This window comes from Corapipo altera, unplaced genomic scaffold (assembly GCF_003945725.1).
Source record: "Corapipo altera isolate COAL_440 unplaced genomic scaffold, ASM394572v1 1, whole genome shotgun sequence".
NCBI classification, from domain to species: Eukaryota; Metazoa; Chordata; class Aves; order Passeriformes; family Pipridae; genus Corapipo; species Corapipo altera.
The window spans coordinates 16,571,178-16,592,551 of NW_020884873.1; the positions used below are offsets into that span (position 1 = coordinate 16,571,178).

General features: G+C 51.0%; 1 protein-coding gene across 3 annotated transcripts; it reads left to right on the plus strand.

The window, feature by feature from the left end:
• Positions 1-361: 361 nt before the first annotated feature.
• SYNGR1 (synaptogyrin 1) lies at positions 362-20,841 on the plus strand. 3 transcript variants are annotated; one of them, XM_027663562.1, is made up of 4 exons: positions 362-550; positions 12,121-12,358; positions 13,763-13,908; positions 15,209-16,400. In XM_027663562.1, the coding sequence occupies exons 1-4, from the start codon at positions 452-454 to the stop codon at positions 15,305-15,307; spliced, it is 582 nt and encodes a 193-aa protein (XP_027519363.1). In that variant the 5' UTR covers positions 362-451; the 3' UTR covers positions 15,308-16,400. The 3 variants fall into 3 exon arrangements, with proteins under 3 accessions (XP_027519363.1, XP_027519354.1, XP_027519345.1); XM_027663553.1 differs by lacking the exon at positions 15,209-16,400 and adding an exon at positions 16,550-20,841 and having other exon boundaries at positions 365-550; XM_027663544.1 differs by lacking the exon at positions 15,209-16,400 and adding an exon at positions 16,484-20,841 and having other exon boundaries at positions 369-550.
• The last annotated feature ends 533 nt before the right edge of the window (positions 20,842-21,374 follow it).

The window sequence follows — 21,374 nt, forward strand, 5'->3', positions numbered from 1 at the left end:
TGCTAGGACCTACCCAAACAAAGCGTGGTATGACCCCCTGCATCCTTCTCCCAGGGGGGCTGGGGTGGGCTGCCTTTGTACCGGGAGGTGTTCGCACCGCCCTCCGCAGACCCCCATGCTGCAACCCGCAGTGCCCGCGCCCCCAGCACCCCGCGCACACTCCAGCCCCACGGACACCGCCGCCTTGCCCCCAGACCTGCCCCGGACCGCCGCGATGTGCCGCGGGCGGCAGGGCCGGCGGGGCGGGGGGGGGGGAGGTGGTAGCGTGGAAGGGGTGGGTGCGCGCTCCCGGCGCGGCGCGTCCCCGTGGGCGGGAGCGCGCGGCTCGTCGCCGCCGAGCTGTCAGGCACGGCTCGGCTCGGCGCGGCTCGGCGCAGCCCGGCTCGGCTCGGCGCAGCCCGGCACCGCCCGCCGAGCCCCCCGCCTGCCTCCCGCCCACCCCCGCACCGCCATGGACGGGGGCGCCTTCGGAGCGGGGAAAGCCGGCGGCGCCTTCGACCCGCAAGCCTTCATCCGGCAGCCGCAGACCCTCCTGCGGTTCGTCTCCTGGGTAAGGCCCCGCCGCCCCCGGGGAGGGCACCGGCACCGGGGCAGGGGGCGTCCCGCCGGGCTGCGGGGGCGCGGGCGGGGCTCCCCCCACCGACCCCGACCTTCCTACTCACCTGCCTCCATACACACACGCAGACATATATATAGAACAAATCGTTATGCCCTATGTTACATATCATTATATGTTATTATAATAATATGCTATTATATATTATATATTTATTATTATATGCTTTATATATGCATGTGTGTGCGTATGTCGATATGTCTCCACACATCCTAGATCAGTACACACACAGATGTGGACGTATGCTTCCATAACCGTTTATGGTTCTATCTCTGTTATATATTTTTTTTTTTATAAAAATATATATGTGGAGGTATGTTTGGATATATGGATCTGTCTCTGAGTTTATATATATGTATGTATAAAAGTTCATATATATCCACATATATGTGTGTACATACACATACAGCTACATATCTGGATGTGTGGATATAGGGCCATATGGGGCGAGAGCAGTCTGGTTGGGGATTTCTTCTCTGGGGGGAAGGGATGAATGGTGGGGTGTCTTCTCACCCTCCCATGCCTGTGGGGTTTTGGCAGATGCTGGGAAGCAGCAGGATGTGGGGTGACGGGGGGAACCTGGGAGAGGGGAGAATGCTGCAGTCCTAGGATGGCTCCCCGGTGGGTTGGGGATGCTGGGCTCAGGTCGTGCTGAGGTGAGTTGGAGGGGCTATGGGGGGCTCAGTGTCGCTCTGTGTTTTACCCTAATCCTCTCACCCCGCCAAAGCTCCCTTCCCTGTAATGTTTTCATCTCCATAATTTGTGGAGAAGGGGGTAGAGGGAAAGGGGGGTCTTATGGGGGTGTCGGGAGAAGGTCTCTTCCTTTTCCCGTGATGCCGATCCCATGGCTGCCCGTGATGCCGATCCCATGGCTGCCCGTGGGGCCGGCGCATATGTGCAAGAAGGTCATTGGGATTAAGGGAGCGAGTGCTGCAGCACTGAGCTGGCGGGGGAGAGATTGAGGTCTCGGCCGGTAGCGGAGAAGGGAGGGCAGGGAGAGAGTGGAGGAGACACATGCGCATGGAAGCTGAGAGGAAAGGCGGCAGGCTGGCTTTGGGAAAATAAAAGCAGTGCTAGGTGGGGGAAATGAGGAGGAAAAGGGAAGGTGGCCTGGCTCCCTGCTGGTGGTGGGGAGGCAGCCCTTTTCCTCCCAGCTGAGTGGGTGGGTGATGTCCCCTCCAGGTGATGTGACTCGGAGGGCAGCTGTAGAGCCCCAAGACAGCTAAGGACATGATTAATGCGGGCATTCTGTCTGTCTGTCCATGTGCCTGAGCTTGTTTACACTACAGCACAGCCAGGAGCGGGCTGGCTGTGGCTGGAGGCCAGGCGAGGGGGTATGTGTGCCCCCTGCTCCTGGGTGGCTGGAGTGGAGCCAGCCTGCATGCCCAGGGATGATGGACGTGATGTGACCTACAAAGGCTCTCCCACTGCTAATCTCTGTGGCAGAATTTCCTCTTTCTCTCTCTGCCACTCTGTCTGGCGGGTTTTTTCCCCTTCATCCAAACACTGCAGGATTTTGGCTTCCCAGAGGCGCCAGTGAGGAGAGAGAACAAGAAATATATTTGTTTTTTAATTAGGCACCTAGTCTGCTTCAGAGTACACTGTTGGCTTGTTTGCTGAGCTCAGCTTTGTGCCCTGCAAGGTCTCCCCAGGCAAGAAGCACTTCCCAGGGACTGGCATCTCCTTGGGACCCTGTGCTGTTTCCCCCTGCTCATCTGACCTTGACAGAGGACAGGATGGGATTTACCCCAGGCACTTCACTTGGCTGTGGAAATTGAAGTCCTTTTGCAGGAGCTGGAGGTGCTCCAGGTCTGTGGTCCAGCGAGGGAGGCTGGCATGGCCATCGTGGTGCAAGTCTATGCATTCCTTCTCTTGCTTTTCCACTGTCTTGGTCTTGTCTGTCCTCCTGAGCCTCTCTCCTTTCACAAAACAGGGGAGCCAGAAGCTCACACCAAATATTCAGTTGTAGTTTTGGGGTTTTTTTTAACTTGAGACCAAGACAGGTCCTTATGGGCAGTGAAGTCCTCTCTCAGGCTGTCACAAGCATCATACCCTTTATGACCCTTTCCATAAATTGGTTGAACTTTGCTGGAAAAAAGACTAGTTCATGGGGTTTTTTGTCCTTCTCACTCTGTCTGGGAGAGCGCTCAGTGATTCCAGTGGTCAGGGCCTTCCACCATAGATCTATTCATGGGTAGGGTTTTATCCATTTGCTTTTGTGATCCTGTGCCCTTCAGTTTAAATGGTGCTTTTCCCTCCCTGGTGTTTTCCCCTGAGTGTATTTATAGACCGTGATTGCATCTGTACTTAGCTTTCCTATTGCCACGCTCTGTGAGCCAAACTTTTCTGGTGGCAAAGGGCTCTCCCTTCCTGTGGTCTCAGTGAATAGAGTCCTTCCTTTCACCTGCTCTTGCACACACTGGAAGTACTTTGCCTGCCATCTCCTGAAATCTCATTTGCGTTTATCCTGCTCATGTTGTGACTGGTCCATTGTCTCCCCAGGGCAAAGCTAGAGGCTCATTTTGGCCTGTTTCACATGATGAGCTTTCGCTGAGAGCAGAAGTTCTCGTGATCGCTTCCTCAGGCAGTGACCTTGTGCTCGGGTCATGCAGCTTTTTAGCAGACTTCATGATGGCACAGAGGTGCATATGGCCTTTTACCAACAGAAACCAAAACTGGCTCCTGCTCAGGGAGTTTGCAGCCCAACTGAGGTGGTGTCAAATCTCTAGGGAGAACTGTAGGATCAGGAGCAGATGAGATGACCGAAGATTAATGTTGCTCCTTGCTGAAGAGGAGACAAGATAAATTTGACAAGGAGAATGCTGAACTATGGAAAGAGGTTAGCAATTCTGGAGCATCAGTCCACTATGACTGTGTTGTGAGGCAGCTCAGGTTTTGTGGGTGCTTTGAAGGTCAGGCATGGTGGAGTAAGTATGCATCTCCCTATATAAAGGCTGCCTGCTATGGGTGCTGGTGAGCAGTAGTGGTCCTGCAGGGTGCCTGTGTCAAGTTTGGATGTTCAGCCTCAGCACAAGCCATTTTTCTGCTGCTGCCTTCTCCAGATGTGCTTGCCAGGATGAAATAGTGCCTTGCAGAGCAAGGAAACAGCACTATGGAGCAATCCCTCCTGAGCATCTCTGCTGAAGGTGCTTCCAACAGCATCTGGATCTTGCGGTGAGGGGACTTGTCCGATTCAGATGAACTGAAGCTTGCTGACAAAAGCAGTGTGTTGCTGGAAGATCCCAGAGGCTTCCTCACCTCTCTGTAGGGAAGAGCAGAACAATTCCCTCCCTATTGCCAGTGACAGCAGTCAAGAGAAGTCAAGCAACTTTGTTACAATGTTGCCACTGCAGTTTACTCCCAGTCCTGGTCTTTCAAGGCAGTGCTCCACATCGTGCCACTTCACTTGCTGCCAGCTGCAACACAGAGACGTGCTCAGAGCTGAGCTGCATCTCACAACTGTTTAGCTCAGCTGGTAAGAGCATGGTGCTAATGATGCCAAGGTCACGGGGTCCATCCCCGAGCTGGAATCAATGATCCTTGTGGGTCCCTTCCTACTGAAAGTACTCTGTGACTCTGGTGCCCCAGAGCAGATGGGACATGGGTGCATGGGTTGGTTTTTTACCACTTTGGCATATAGACTTGCCTTCAGCCCGGTTAGGTGACCCAGCAGCTGGAGCTACTGGTGCTACTGCTGGAGCTCGTGGAACTGGGTGACCCACACCAAGCTGGAGTTGCACAGCTCCAGGATTGTTCTTGAAATGAAGCATGTGAGTGTGAGCACATCCCTGCCGAGTCCCGTTGCGCCTGGACCCGCAGTGCTCTCTCCGCAGCTGGCGCATGGGAGCTGGATGGCTCCTTCGCAACCCGCAGGCATTGGATGTAGCACTGGTGCCATAAATAAGTAAAATGCTAATCGAAACAGGTTGTTCCAGGTGCTCCTGTCTGCTTGGAAACCTGCTTGCTGGAGAAACTGATGTGCTGCTCGGTGTAAAAGCCTAACAAGGCAAAAGTAACTCGCTTTTTGGAAGCAGGCCCAGCTTGCTTGGGTGTGGGTTTGAGTGATAGTATTTCCAACCACAGTTGCACAGACAAAGCAGCCCATTAAAACTTGTCACACAGATTGAGGTCCCGAGCCCCCTCTGATGCCAAGGTCAGTCACTGCCCCTCCAAAGGGAGGTTCGGTGAGGAGAGGTGCTATCTGCCCTCCATCTTTTCCTCCATTACTTGCTGCTGTTGCCACTGTGTCCCCTGGCTGGTAGGAGCATGCAGACCTTTCAGGCTAGGACAGGAAGTGCTGTCTCCTGCGTCTACAGGCATGGTACATCCCAAACAGCTCTGGCTGAGCAGACAAGGCAGGTGAAGGACAGGAACCACATCCCTTGCTCCACCACAGCAGGCTGGCACCTGCAAGCTGTAGGGTGGGAACAAGTCACAGCATGGCAGGGAGCCTCATCTCCTCCATCACCAGCCTGGCTTGCCATGCTCATGCCTGGCTTATGACACCACTTGCCTCTTCCCAAGGACACCCAGTGTGGGCTTGCAATGGCAGTTAAACTGAGCCTTAGAGCTCGGGGGCCTCATTAGTCTGAAACCAGCTGGAACTGGGCTCCCACCTTCTTTCTGTCCCAAGTAAATTTAACTGAGATATTCCCCATGTTCCTGGACCATAACTCATGCTCTCTGTCTGTTCTCGGCCACCTGATTTTTGCCCCAGGCACCATGCTCCCTGGCTGTGTGTTTGTGACATACATTGGTGCATGATGAAAGAAACACAGCAGTTCAAAGCATGTGCTTTCAGTCAAGCCTCAGGTACAGTTCTTTAAGGGAATGCCTATCCCTAGGTCTGCTTCAGAAGGGTTTTTGGAAGTTTGCTATCACTGGGATTAGGTGAGAGACCATGTCAGAAGATGGACAATAAGTGTGCACAATTGCATGGTGATTCAGGTTGGATACAGAAGGTCATGTTGTTCCCAGCATAGCATTTCCAGGAAGAATCTTAGAACAGGAACAAATCTCTCATTAATGGCGTTGGCAGATAAAGATCTGAGAAGTAGCACATAGGAATCAAAGACAGTCAGAAACATGAACAAAAAATAACATAATCATATGTAATCTGCTGCTTCAAAACATGAGAGGCACACAGATGAGAAGAAGAGAAACTGCACAGTGATGGGACAAGGCAAACATTTGTGGCAGGACAAGGCAGCAGAGAGGAGTCATGAGGCTGCAAGAGGAGCAGGCGCAGGTGGCAGTGTGTGGGGGGAGATGGCAGGCCCATGGAACCCCCGGGCCCCCTGGAAGTAGAAGAGCTTGAGGCGTTAAAGGGAGTAAGACCGTTCCCTTGAGAAAAGTAAGAGATAACTGCACATTCCCATGGAAACAGCCCTGAGTGCTGGACAGTGCAAGGTCGAGCTGCTTAACAAACTGCAGGTGTTGCATTCCCTGGGGTGTTTTGTAGGAAAATGTTTGTAGTGTGTGTGTGTGGGAAAGTGGAATTTGGCACTAAATAAAAAGCTGCCTGCTCAGCGTAGCGGGCAGACATCTCTTTGTCTCACTACCCTCATGTGTGTTGTGTGTTGTTCTTCCCCCTTCGGACTGAGGCCTGTCGACAGGTACCCAGCGACAGCAGTGGGTGCAGTTCTCTGCCTAGGTTGGCACAGCCAAGCCAAGGAGGGAGAGATATGTTGCTAGAAAGAAAACTGAACTCTTCCTTATGGAAAAAGATGCAATGTTGCAATGTTGGGACTACAAAAGACATGGATACCACCATGGAGATGTGGTCATGGGGAGTTGTCATTAGTCATGATGGGACAGAAGATGCTCTTTCACCAGGGGAAGAGCATGAGACCTGTGGGACTGGATGGAGCTTCCTGAAGTTGTCCTCTTGGGCTCAGCCTCCTGCTACACCATGGGCATCTTCCAATGGCAGAGTTCTTCCTTCCTACCCAGGGTTGCAGGCACAGCTGCTCCATCATCACCTGGGGCTTGGGATGTTGTAGTGGTGAAGATCACCCTGGGCACAGGTCTGGTGGGAGGCAGAAGGGTTAATGGCTGGCCTGTCAGCTGCCAAACCATGTGTGAAAAAAAAAGCTGGCTGGCCAGGAAAGCCTCTCCCAGATCCCGTGGCAGGAATTAGGGATTCGGAGCCTTTCTCCCTTCAGTCACCTGCTCCAGCTCAGCCTCAGCTGGTGAGCTGAGAGCTGGTGCCATGTGGCTGGTGGCCAGAGAGGGTGAACTGGAGGGAAGTGCTGGCATAGCTGTGCTCTTCCCCTGTCCCATGTTCAGGGGAATTGTGTATGGGGAGACTGGCCCCCTCCAGCACCCGCACAGGGCTCAGACACGCTGTCGAGACCGTGGGCAGGAGTTGTTTGCTGCCTGTGTGGTGCCGGCTGGAGGGAATAAATAGAGGCCGCCTGTTTCCAAGCTGCCAGTCCCATGCGTCTCAAAAGCTGCATATGTTTTCTTCAAAATGAACTAAATACAAGTAGATTTAATGACGGTAATAATAATAATAATCCATGTCTGCGCAGGGCACTCCAAAGCTTTCCAGAGACTCCATTTGCAAGAGGCTGAATGAAAATGAAAGACAGATCATCTCTGCCAGTTTATCCCTTGCATTCTCCCCTGCTCTTGCTTTCTTTTTAAACAGATTTATTCCTGGTCATTACCAGATCAGACTCAGAAAAGGTTATTGCTTCATTCTTCCCGAGGGGGATTTGATTTGAAGTCCCACAAGGAATATTATGTCACCAAACTATTTCCTTTTTATAACAGGATAAAAAGAGGGGGTGAGAGAGGGAGAGGCAGCATGCAGTGCAACAGAGGCTGTGACCGGCAGGCATTGCAGTGAGCCCAGGCAGGCAGCTCAGCAGAAACCCTCTTCAGCCTCATCCCCACCACAGCCATCCTGGGGATCTTGGGGATGAAGTCAGGAGGTAGCATGACAAACTCCTGGGATGAGGAGCAGGAAAATCCTAGTGCACTGCCAGAGGCTGGCTGTGTTTTGCATCCATCACATGATGCTCAGGAGCATCTGATGCACGGCTGGGGATGGGCAGTGTGGTGGAAAGCCTCACATGATGCTCAGGAGGTTTTGCCCAGCTCTCTGCAGGGCTGAGCCTGCACTGGGGAGGTCGGGAGGGACTGGAGAACCTCTCCTCTGAGGGCTCACCACTCACCTTTGGCTTTGGCTAAAATCAGATAAGCGAGTTAAGTAAGAGGGGAAAAAAAATTATGTTTTGGTAGGGTGCAGAATTTTGCCTGTTCTGCAATTTTCTCACTGTAATAAGCCCTTACATGCCTGTAATGGGCTACCTGAGCCCCATGAGAAATGAGGAGAGGAAACCTCCCAGCTTCTCCCCGTCTCCTCCGCACAGTGCTAAGCATTAGGTTCATTTTGCTGCGTCTTTTGGCAAGTTGCTCTGTCTCTGTCAGCTTTGCAGTGCACCTAGCTCTGGGCTTCACTTGGTGTCTTTGGAGCTCTTGGATAAAAACAGGAGTCAAGGAAAATGATTGCAACAACCTGTGTGGATGTAACATTTAAGGAGAGGCGAAGTGGAGAAAAGCTGGGTCTCAGGAGCAGGAATGAGTTGGTCAGATCTTCTCCAAATGCTGTTTTCTGTCCCTGCACACCTGCCCAATTAACACTGCTCTTGGAAGCTTAAAGAAACAAAAAAATCTCAACCAAAAAATCTAGTTACTTCAAGCCCTGTTAGCTGACTTCAGCAGCCTCACTGAAGAAATGAGGCCTCTCAAGTGCCCAAAGCTGGGGATGGCTGGCTGTTTTTTGTCTCCGAGCACAGGAAAGTGGCTAGCACCTCCCTCAGCAGAGTGAAATGATGGGAACCTCAGGATGCCTCCTATCAGCCTGCGGACAAGCCACTTGCCTGCATCTCGGTGCTCAGTCAGAAGACGACTCCTGCCATCTTCTCCTCACCTCATCTTTGCAGCTGGATGCGTATTTTGGACCATTTTGTCAGTGGCCATAGGCAAGACTCTGTGCAGCGAGGATTGGCTATGCCAAATGGGGGAAGAAGAAACAAGCAGTGATAATGCAGGGCGGTAAGAGGCTTGTGCCAGTGCTGCTTGTTGCTGGCATTTCTTCAGAAGTGCTGCAGATGTGATGGGAATGGGAACGTAAATGCTTCATTCTTGAAAACTTGGTGCTTTGTTTATAATCCAGGCAGTCATTCATGCTGCACCTGTGGCTTGGATCATCTTTGCAGGGCATGGATTGTGAAATCAAGGAAATAAAAAATATTTGCTCTTTCTAAGATGACTTGCCACATCAATGAGCTTCCACCCACCTGCTCCCTTACCAACAAGGAGTAGCTGCCATGGATGAAGTGTGCAACAGTTTCTCCTTAGGGCTGCAAGACCTGAGCTCTCATAATTATGATTTTTTTTTTTTTTTAGAAAATTGTTTGTCACAATGGTTTCTGTGTATAGACATCACAGGAATAAAACAGGCAATGTTGCCTGTCAGCAGCAGCAGCAATAGCCTCTTCTGCTGTCCAGCTCTGCCTGTCAGTCTGGAACCTCTGGTTTGAGCTTGCCTGTTCTTGCCCAGTTGGCGTTATTCAGCCCAGCTCGAGGCTTCTGTGCACAGTGGGTCCTCACAGCATTTTGCTGTGCCATCAGGGTGGTGACAGGCTGGCAAAGGAAGCAAGCCCTCTCCGTGCCCTCTCTGCAGTGCTGAGGAGGGGAGCATGGACCAGAGCTGATGCCAGTGGTGAGGAACACACAGATAGAAGGAGACATCCCTTAAGCTACTGTGCTTTGGTCCATTGAAAGCTTCTCTAAGGACAGAGAGTACTTTGGGGTAGCTGTTTCAGGACACAGAAGATAAGCATCTGCAGTGTCTTGTTCTGCTCACAAGTGAGAACACATTTAGTGGAATCTCCCCAGAAAACTCGTAAGATCATCTGAAATCAGATATTTGCCTGTAAATCATACCTTGGGCACCTCCAGGCTGTGAAACAGGTTTCTCTTCATAGGAGAGAAGTTGCGATGTTTTGGCTGACTGAAGATGGAGAAAGGAAGTTAGGACTGCCACCTCTGCTTGAAAATTAGGGAGAGGGAGATGTTCCTTTGGTCTTGTGACTCTGAGCTGGGCCTCTATGACATGGCAGCATAAAAAGGTATGAAAGATCAAATGCAAAAAGGAATTATTTTGCTTCTTTTGCTCGCAGTTGAGAGCTCTTCCAGGCCAAGCAGCAAATCCAAAGATAAGAGCAGAGGGAAGATATGTATCAGGATATGAGCTGAGTAAACAGAGGTGTCTCTGGGGACAGGCCATTACTGAAGTTCATTCATCTCGAATGAGTAAGCAGACTCACAATACAGCTTGTTGCAAGGGTTGACTTGACTCGGAATCAACATTTTACCAGTTTTGAGCTCTAAACCAAAACTGAACACCAGACTATGCCACTTTTGAGGCTGTTCATTATCTCCCAAAGAGAAGATAAGCTTTCTGTCTAGTGCTGCAGAAAACGGGGCACCCACCTTGTAATCACAATATATGGAGGTTGGTACTTCAGGTGTCAGCATCAGTGCTGGTCACAGCCTCACGTTGGGATGTCACTTCGGGAGTCTGTCGGCTCCCCCTCAGGTCAGAGGAACAGGGTGTTACTGTCAGTGGTCCCAGGCAGACCTGTCAGCCCAGCCTGTTGTGAAGGTGTGTGAGACGTCCCACTGAAGGAGCCTGGCTGTAATTGTGTACAATTTTGCTGCTTTCCAAACCATTCAGGCTGAAATTTTGAGGATCAACTTTTTGATTCTGGCAGAAGAGATTCTTATTTAATTTTCACAGGCTATTTCTGCAAAATATGATCAATCTCAATTTTCAAGAAGGAGGAAGACAAATCAGTTGTTTTACTTCTAAGCTTAAAAGCTCTCATGAATTTTCAGAGAACCCATACAGTCTCTGCGCTTAGGAACACCAGCTCCCAGCTTTTTTTAGTTTGCTCCAGTGTGATAGACCCAATTTCAGCAATGCAAGGGCTGTTGGGGACTGTGAGTAAGGTTTTTCCTCTTGTTCTTGAAGCCACAGGCCAAACAGCAGAGGTCTGTGCTGTGGATCTCAGGCGTCCAACCCCACCAATGATAAGTGGTGTATTGGGTTGTAATTAATCAGCAATTTTCCCTGAACTCACAAAGCTACTTTTCTGCTTTCTGGGTTATCTTCTGGTGCTTGGTTGGGTTAAGTGGTACTGGGGTCCTTCTGACCTAGCAAACATTCAGACCTAGCTCCACTCCCTGCAGGAGACTTGGCCTCTTCACCTTCTTGTGTGCTGCTTCTCCTTGGGGACTGAGTGGTGGTTCCAAGGGTGCCAGGTCTTGTTGTGCAGAAATCTCCTGGGCTGGCATAGTGCCCTGGTGATGTCCTATTGCCTGTTAGATGTAAGTTCATCCCATGCCTGAGGTCCCATTTCCTGTCTCCCTGAGGCTCCCGCAGGCAGCCTGCAGATGGGCTGTTCCTACTGAGAGTCTCCAGATGCCCTGCAAAGAAAAATCTGTACATCCTGCCTTGATCTTCCCCTCTTTCTCCTGTGGCTGCAAGGGGAAGCTGTTTATTTGAGATGCAGGACTGGGGGTGCTGTAAATAGCTCTCTGCTTTGGTGAACCTGCTGTGTCAAAGAGGGACAGCCTTGTGGCAGGAGACGAAGGCTAAGCCTATGAGCAAAGATTAGACCAGCAACTGCGGATTAGGGCATTTCTACCTGGACTCATCCTTAATTCTACCTGATTTAAAATAACATGCAGTGGCAGTGGTGGCGATGAGTAGGGAGGACTCACAGTGGCCTTGGCAGCTGGACTTGGAGGAAGGATGTTTGGCCCCAAAAATCTGTGGGGAAGCTTGAAGGGTGTTGGCATACAGGTGAGTGGGCAGAAGGATAGGTGGTGTCACGGACTGAGCCGATTGAAAACTGGTGGAGAGAGGTATATGATGTGTGGGGAGATGGGGAGAATGGAGCTGCAGAGCAAGCAGGGTTGTGGATTGTGGGAGGGTGGATGGGGAAAAGAGCATAGTAGCTTGATAGATAAAATCAGTGAACAAATGCATGGTAGAAACAATTAATCCCTCGACGGGAAAGGAGTGAGTGGGAGAATAAGTGCAGACTAAGAGGATTTCCTCTACTTGAAGCCATTGTATGCAGGCACCTGCACCAAAACCATATCCCAGTTTACACTCCATGTCGCCTCCCCGTGTGTCTGTGGGAAGCCACCCTTACTCCAGACTGCAACTGCTTTGCATTGCTTTAGGTCAGATGGATAAAAAGGTTCAATCTAAAAATGTCCTATTTTAAGTTAATCCTCAGAAATAAAATGAGACCATCTCCCCAGTAAATTCCCTGTGGCTACAGCCCAGGCAAGAGAGCAGGATGGGAGCTCAGCAGAGCAGAGATGTGCTTGGAAAGAGTGTCTGTCCCCTGCTCCTTTGCGCTGGTCCGGAGAGATGGGGCTTGCCTTGACATGTCTCTTGCCTCCCTCCCCACCAGATATTCTCCATTGTGGTGTTTGGCTCCATTGTCAATGAAGGGTACGTGAACCGCCTGGACGAGTCAGAAGAGCACTGCATTTTCAACCGCAATCACAATGCCTGCAACTATGGCATTACCGTGGGTGTCCTCGCCTTCCTCAGCTGCCTTCTTTACCTGGCTCTGGATGCCTACTTCCCGCAGATCAGCAGCGTCAAGGACCGCAAGAAGGCAGTGCTCTCAGACATCGGAGTCTCGGGTGAGCTTCCTGGCTGGTTGGCTGTAGTGCCTCTCTCCTCTGCCAGCAAGGGAGAGGTAGGGAGCTTCTGCTGCCCTTCAGGTCAGGTCCCTGCTTGCAAGGAGGCCTTTAGGTTCCTTACTCTCTCGGGTTTTCTGTCTCTCTCCTTTTCTTTCCCTTTCTCTTCTTCTCAGACTATCTGGCTGATGCCTCTCAGCTGTTCTCCATAGGTGTAGCTCAGGGAGCCCTTTAGGATCAGCAGGTCTTGGCTCCCTGCATCCTTGTGCTTGTTAAGACCAAGTATGGATGCCTCTGGAGACAGTACTTCCTCCTTTTCCAGCTCCAGGTGATTGAACATAAAAAAAAGTTGAGGGATTCATGCAGGCTGACTTAACTAGTTCTCCTAGGTTACCTGGCATTCCCTATATGAATAACTGTTCAGGACCTCATCCATCCCTGAGGCTTATTCTAACTTATAGTCAGATCTCTCCATCCCCAGCAGTGTGTTAAAGTGACAGAGTGACAGTGTGTATGTGTGTGTGTAAGGCCAGTCAGCAGGATCATGAGGAGGTGCTTTGCTCTCATGCTGTCATTCTCAGTCACTCTCCTGGCTTACTCCACCCATTCAGGCAAGCTGCTCAACATCAGGCCCTCCCCAGAGTATGCTAGAGGGGCCATAAGTGGAGTGAGGGCAGGATCAGATGAAGCATCTGAACTTGCTAAGGACATTGGGCTTGCAGGTTTGTCCCCATTTAGCCCTTTGCCCAGCAGCTCCTTTTACAGCTGACAAGAGAAGGGGAGCGACTGAGCCCTGTTTTGCTGCTGCTTAGGAATGTCCATTTCCCTCACTGCTGGGTATCTGCCTGCATCTGGCAAAGAGAGTAAGTTCCCCCTTGAGGCTACCCTTTATTTTCATCCCTTTCCTGGGGGCACAGCATGTTAATGGTCCTTCACCACCTTTCCTTGATGCAAGTCCTTGAGCTGTGCTGTGCTGACAAAAGCCAGTCTCTGTGCAACTGCAGGCCGGCTGCTTCCCACTCTTCTGCAGCTCCCATGGAAGGAATTGCTCTTTGCTTGTCCTTGCAGGATAAGGTTGTAAAGCAGTGGCTGTTTTGGACAGCCCAGGTGATCGCTCTAGTACTGGAAGCCCTTCAGGCTCCCTCCCAAGGCCAAATGCAAGTCCTGTGATCAAACCAAACACAAGCAAATGAACTCTCCAGAGGTACTTTCTGCAGACACCTATTGTCACCTTGACAATGTAGCCATCAGTGAGCTTTACCAGCTCACTTGGGCTTAGACTGGCTGTGCAACATCCTAGTGGGTCTCAGAGGACTGAAATCTCCAGAGAAATGTGATATGTATATGTTGTGCTCACACACATCTTCTGTCCTTCCCCTTTGGCATGTCCATGGTGGTCCATCTCAGCCTTTTGGGCATTCCTCTGGTTCGTTGGCTTCTGCTTTCTAACCAACCAGTGGCAAGCTTCAAAAGAAGAGGACAACCCACTGAATGAGGGAGGGGATGCAGCCCGAGCAGCCATCACGTTCTCGTTCTTCTCCATCTTCACCTGGGTGAGTACAGAGTCATGATGTTGGATCAAATGTCCTCTGTACTGTATTATCTTGTGGGGAATGGAAGATGATTGGCTAAGAGTGGTTCCCTCTGGGATCTCAGTTCACATGGCTTCTGAGAAGGAAAAGCAGGAGGGGAGGTGGTTGGGAGGTAAACTTGGGAAACAAGGACTCAAAAACTTATGTGAAAGAAGGTTTTAGAGCATTTACAAGCACAATGGGAAAGAGTCCCATATCCTATTAAGTAGTGTCCTTGACAGACTTCCAATATGACTGTGGACAAGCCTGCTCCCCAAGCACCATTATCATAGAGTTATACAATAGTTTGGGTTGGAAGGGACCTTTAAGGCCCATCTAGTCCAACTCCCCTGCAATGAGCAGGGACACCTTCAACTAGAGCAGGTTGCTCAGAGCCCAGTTCAACCTGACCTTGAATGTTTCCAGGGATGGGGCATCCATCACCTCTCTGGACAACCTGTTAACCTGTTTCCCCTTTGCATCAGAGGACTTCAAGAGCATTTTCACCTCACAGACACTAAATAGAGAAGGGAGCTCCAGGCCAGGCGTTGTACCCATCTCCCTCCCTGCTGTGCTCCTGTCATATGAGTTGTCACCATTGGCCACAAGAGGCTGCAATGAGTGTCCCTCTGGGCTGTCTGTCTGCAGCACTGCCTCACTGGGTCATCTCTTAGGAAGGTGATGGTGCTGTCTTAAGACTGCCCTTTCCCCAGCAGTTCTTTATTGCTAGTTTTCTGGAAAAACTGCTGTGTGCAATATAAATATCCTTGATGATTTCCTCCTGCCTCTGAAAGCACCAAGCACAAGTGATTTTTTTCTGAAGTGACAGGATAGTTCCAAGCAGGAAAGCATTTTAACCCTGTCTCCATGCATAAGTGCTTGTGGCTTTGTCTTCTCCCCTTCCTACAGGCCTTAACGTTGGGCAGGGTCCAGATAGTAAGGGTGCCATAAGACCACAGAGCTGCCAGAGAGGAAGGTCACACCAAGCAGGATCAAGGAACAGTGTGTGTGTTCCCTTCATGAGCTGTGTCCTGCACTTGAGTGCTGCCAAAATCCCCTTGCAAGCTCCAGCAGAAAGTTTGACAAGGAGCAAGGCTTTTGCAGGGGGTCCCTCAGGACTCTTTTTGAGGTGCCATCACCTACAATGGTCCTCTGCAGTTCACAGGCTTGTGAGTGGCTAAACAGGCATCTTCTTCCCCCGGTTCCTTGGGGTTTTTATTTCAAACACCAGTTTGCTCTACCTGACTGATTCTCCTTCCCACACCCCTTTCTCTCCTCACAGGGCATCCTCGCATTTCTGGCTTTCCGGAGACTCAAAGACATTAATTTTCAGGAGGAATACAATACCCTGTTCCCCAACTCCCCATCCTTGCTGCCTTAGTGCCCCTTGCTGATGGGAGAATTTGGGGGAAGGGGTGGAGGGATTCAGCTGGAGGAGGTCACTGAGCAGAGCCGGTTCCAGTGCCCTGACTATGGGGGTGTGGTCACTGCAGGGCATAGGATGGGAAGACATGGGCCATTGAACTGGAGTGGAGTTATCCACTGAACGGGGGATCTCCCTCTGGAGAGTTAGAACTGGCAATTTCTTCTCCTCCTCTGCTCCCTTCTCTCCCTCACCCATACCCTAACTAATGCTCTGTAACACCACTGTGCCTTTCTTTAGATGACTGCTCAGACCTAATACTTCAGCCAGGAGATACCCTCTGCCCCCACCACTTTATCTCTTCCATTTCTTTCCAGACCTCACTCCCCAAAAACCTCTCCCCCCATCACCTGCTAGATTGCTCACCTTGATCATGGATGCTCTGGGACAACAAATCATGCCTGCTGGGGTCCACAGTGCTGAACCCTATGCCCAGGCTCCCTCAATTCACCAAAAGGTGTCCTGCATGCAGTGCCTGGGGCAGGAGGCAGCACTTTGTTTGCTGACCACCCCATGGTCTGGGATGTAGCCACCTTGCCTCCTGCTGCTCCTTCCCAAGGTCTGTGCTGTACCATGTGGATGTTGACTAGTGAAGGGGTTACAGGGGGTGACCTCTACCTCACTACTTTGTGTCAAATCCTGCTCTTCTTCCTGGCCGCTCCAAGCCAAATGGCAGCGTACATCCAGCCTGGCAGCCGAACCCGCTGTGGTTTGGCTGAGGCAGATATTGCCTTCCCACAGGCAGGAGGGGCAGAATGGAATAAGCACATGCCAGCTGAGCCTCTGTGATCTGTGCCATGTTGGTGAAACCCCATTGCCAGGCAGGAGGTGCCCATCACATCCCAGAGAGAGCAGGGAGCCCTGGCAGGCTGCACACAGCCAGCTGCACTTGCAGACGTCCCTGCCCAGTGCTCCTCTCTCCTGGTGGGCTCATGCTTTCTGTGGGACAGCCTGGACTTCCATGTTCTTGGGGTGTTTCACCGGTGCTTCGCCAGGCGGGCCTCGCGCACTAATCCGTAACCACTACTAACCCCACTTTTGTTTGTTTCTCTTTTTCGGTACGTTCCCCCTCTTTTTCTCCTCTTCCCTCCCCTCTCTGCTTCCCATTTCTTCCCTCCACCTCCTCCCTTAAAGGTGGGCCAGGCATTCCTGGCATATCAGCGTTTCCAGCTGGGTGCCGATTCGGCCCTCTTCTCCCAGGACTACATGGACCCAAGCCAGGACTCCGGCATGCCTTATGCTCCCTACACGAACGAGGAGGATGCTACAGATGCGGTGGGGACATACCAGCAGCCCCCTCCAGCAGATGCTTTTGACACCGAGACACAGGGGTACCAAACACAGAACTACTGAGCCACCGATGCCCCTTTCCCTTCCCCTTTCCCTTCTGCCCCCTTTCCCACTGCCGGCAGAAAGCCGAGGCACAAACCAGACACGTGCATAGTGGTACTAGAGATGGCTCTCAGCTATGCTCCAGCCTTCTGGGTCATCTGTTTTTATTTATTGTTTTTAAAAAAGGAAAAAAAAAAAGAAAAAAAGGTTTCCCCATCACCTTTTCCTTCTCCTCTCTCCCCAAGCTACCTGCCAGAACCAAATTTTCCCAAAATCTGCATTGTGACAGGAAAGTCCCCCCTTTCCTCCTCTCCCTCCTGCCTTGCTGCAGATGGTATAGTGTGTCTGGTGGGCAGGAGAGGGGCTTTGGTACCAGCAGGGTAGGGGAGAGGGTGTTGAAGGCAGAAGGGAAGAAATCAGAGGGACTGTGGACCTTCCTAGAAGAGATGGTGTCACTAAAGGCTGGAGTAGATGTGGGAGCATCCAAATTGGTCTGGAGCACCTGGTGGCGCAGGGAGGGGAGTGATGTTGGAGTCAGCATACACAAGTGTGAGGATGGGGCCTGGAGGGCAGCAGGAACAGTAAAGATGGGGGCTTTTCTCTGCCACATGCTAGTGAGTGAAGGGTGCTTTATTTTTAGACGGTTTGGGAAGAAGTGATATTGGAGCGGGGGGAGCACAAAGAGAAAAAATGGGAAGGGAAAGAGGAAGATCTGCAGGTACAATCAGGAATCACAGGCATGTCTGTAGGTTACAGCAAGAGACTGAGCAGAGCAGAGGAGCAGTGCCATGAGATCCAGCCCCCTGGGATTGAGGTGGAGGTAGTTCCCCTCAGCTGTGCATCCTGCTCACTGCTCTTCTCAGTCTAGTGTTTGATGAGGCAGGAGGGAAACCATGCCCAGTCCCTGGGCCCAGATACAGTGCCCCGGGAGGAAGGATGGAGGTCGTGGGCTTCTGGGCACCCTGAGAGTCCTTGACCCCAGCTGGGTTGGTTCAAGGGGGTGAGGGGAGCTTTGTCCTTTCATCCTGGGCAGGAGGAGGAGGAGAAAGACAGTTTTGCTCCTCAGGTCCTTACCTTCCTCTTTTCCTCTGCTACAACATTGCAAAGCCTCTTGCTGATGCCATCTTTGTAGCACACAGGAATGGAGCAGGACACTACTTGGAAAGAAATGCTGCTGCTGGGATGGCCAGCATGCATCTGGCTCTTGCACAGGGGTGCAACCAAGTGGGGAAGGATGCTGCCCTGCACAGCCGCACTTTGTCTCCCACTCAGATGGGGAGAAGGTCTTGGTGTGCAGAGAATTGGGTGGGGCCAGACTGAGCTCTCTGAGGACTGGTATTTCTGTACTTACCATAGACCATACCTTAGTGCTCTTCTGCAGCATCTCAGATCCTGGCTGGCTTTAAAGCCTCGCCTAGGTGGCAGCAGTGATTCTTCAATAGAGCTCATATGGATATCATTCCACACTCCTCATGATTTTGCTTCAAGTAAAGACAAAGCTGTGGAAGCCCACTCTCTGTTCTAGGATAGAAGCAAGGTCTTTGTGTGAAGACAGGTTCCCAGATTCCCCTGAAGGGAAATAATTCAGCAATAGCTACCTGGACAATTGTCCCTGGCACAGACATCTCTCAGAGCACAAGATGCAGGGTTTACCTTGCAGCAGTGAGGAGCTCCATTGCCCAGGAAGCCACCCTGCTTGACGCAACACTGGTCCCCATAGCAGAGATGGGGAGCAGATCCAAAATCTGTAGATGCTCCTGCTGAGCATCCAGCCTATTCCTTGTAGCACCCTTAGGAGTCAGGAGGATGAGACACAGGTCTGGCCTGTGGCTGTGTGAACATCTCTTCTGGAGGACCCTGGAGTTACTAGTGCTTCCCTCCTCCCAGCGTGACTCCTTCCCATCTGCCCCACAGTGATCAGGATGGGGTAGGGACTGTAGAGCAGCAGGCCCCCAAGAGGGAAGTGGAGCAGTGTTCTCCGCTGTATACAGACACTGTTTCTACCTGCTCCTACCAGCAGACTTGCGCTGCTGGTGGCTGTCGCCATGGCTTGTCCTCCCCATGGCTTGCCCCACTGTGCTGTTAGTTACCCACTGGTGAAGACAGGAGAGGGGGACCAGCTAGCCCCATGGACACAGCAGGAATGACTGGGTACACATCCCTTGCTCTGGGGCTGCGAGTGAATGCAATACTGTAAATAGGAGGGGTGTTTTTTGGAAGGAAGCCTCTTGAGCTTCATTTTCTGTGGGTTCAGCCTAATATTTAGGCTTGGGATGGGTTTACTTTATTGAGAGAGGTTTGTTATGACTGTGGCTGTGGGGGGAGCTCCCTCCAGTCCATCTCCCCCTGGGGGAGAAGAATAAACAAATGATGAGGTGGAGGAGGAGAAAAATTAGTTGTACTCGCCCAAACTCATCTGTGTCATCTTTCATGCTTTCATTTGGGGTGTGGGGAGGGAACCGAGAGGAGGAGGATGCTATAAATAACCAGCCCTGAGCACAAAAATGTGTTGTACCTTTTGGATGGAACTTTCCAGTGCCTGTCCCCTCTGGGTGAGGGACCAGGCACATAGGGAGAGGTATGGAAAATATGTGGGGGGTCTACCTGAGGCTCTTTTTTAGGGTGTGGCGCAGGAGCATCTCACATACCCTGTTCCCATCAGAGTTACGTAGATGACTAAACACCATTTGGGGCTGACTAATGAGCAATGGGGCTGACTATCCTCTTTGGCTTGCTTCCTTCATGTAACCAGCTGATGGTCTCAGATGGGCTTGAAGCAGGTATGAGCTTCCCCCTCAGAGCCAGGTGGCTTCATCCTGGGTTACTACCCATCTCTCTGTCCCTCTCCTCCTTGCTTTGCATTGTAGGAAAGGCATTGGTGTGGCAGAAGACACTATAACAGTAGATACTCAGACAACTTCTTGCTTTTGCTCGTGGCAGAAGACATACAGCTCCCTGGGTTGATGTGCTTTCAGCCTTTGCAGTGGAGGGTTGATGGTGACAGACCTGGGGGTGGGAGTCTCCTTGTTTGCATGTAGCTCTTTAAAATGCAAAATGCAATTTCCAATGCCATTTGGCTTGTTCTGCAGCTGATGAGACATACAGACCTACCCAAAGGGCTGGTTATCTTATCTTAGGCGCTTCTGATAAGGTGCTGCCTATTTCTGGTTATCATAGGCAAGACCTGAACAGCTGGCTAGAACATGTCTATTATATTCTAAATGTGGGTGATATCAGCCCCACTCAACAGATTAGGAGGTCAGAGGGAAGGCTGTATAAGCAAAATCATAAGGCAGCTTTCTTCTCCCTCTGCCATTTGTCCAGATGACAGAGGATTACTATCCCCTGTTGGGAACAATGTCCTCTTGATGTCTTCTTATCTTACAAAGCCCCCAAGTAAGGGAGTGTCTTGTGGAAGCAGAGGCTCTGAAGGGCAAAGGGATGATGAAACTTTGCCCCAGTTCTATCTGTGGCTTAAGCCTCCTGACCTGTCCCCATCCCTGGCTCACCCATATCCTAACCATCACCCTGTTCATCACCTCATCACACACACCCTTCCTCGCCATATTCCTGGCAGTTCTGTCAGGGGAGGAGGTGTCTTTGTCCCCGCTCCCTCGCAAGCACTTGGGAGGACCTGGGAAGGCAGCATTGCAGTGTAGTTCCCACAGGAGTCTCAGCTCCAGTCCCCAGAGCAGGTACAAGGCAAGGAGCCCAGTGAGGCCACCTCATGCAGCAAGTTCAAACCATCCATCCAGACAACTCCCTGCTGCCTGTGTGGCATTTGTAACACCACCTGGGCTGCCCGGCCCCTTCCCCTGCCACATTACTGCCTGTGTATAGTATATATATTATATATATATATTTAAAGAGATGTATAATATAAAGCTATACATATATACGTATATTTGATGACTCATGGATGGCCTGCCGCATACAGGATCCTCTTGAGTGGTCTTGTCTAAGCCCGAGTGTCCCTTCACCCCTTCTCCCTGTTCCCCTGCCCCTGTCTGTTCCGAAATCCAACTACAGCGAACCCCGCCACCTCGGCACCTGTGTTTACAATGTCCTATATATTTGTGGTTAACAAAGTGAAGGTGGTAACTACTGGTGTCTCAATAAAGTTATGATGTTCAAAATAACCAAACTATATGGAAAAAAAATGGTCTGGATTTTCTTCTTTGGGGAGGGACGGCTTTTTCAGCTTGGTTTGCTATGAGAGCATCCTGTGCTCCTCCATGGCCAAGCTGGCAAGTTTACTGATAATCAGTGGCTTTAACAGAGGAAAGAGACCTAAAGAACTGCCCTTATTGAGATGTTTCAGGGGGAGCTAATGGTTACTTGTTTTACTTGGCCTGAGTTTCAAATCACACACCGTTGAGTGTCTTCACCTAATCAGTAGGAAAACATGAGGAACCTGACATGCCATGTTAGAAGTGGACTTTCACTGTGAAATGGATATGGCAATAGGAGGTGTGGAAGGGGGAAGTGCAGGAATATAGGATACAAACCTATATGAAAATACACACCTGTATTTCCACACCTGGGGAAGCAGATCTGTTTAGTCCCTGGATGTGTCTTTACCTCTATTCATCTATGTGTGACCGTTGCTCGGGAGTCTGGTGTAGTGCATTAAGTTTTCAAAACATAATCAAATTCTGGGAAACAAGCTGTCAAGACATTGCTGACAGTGGGT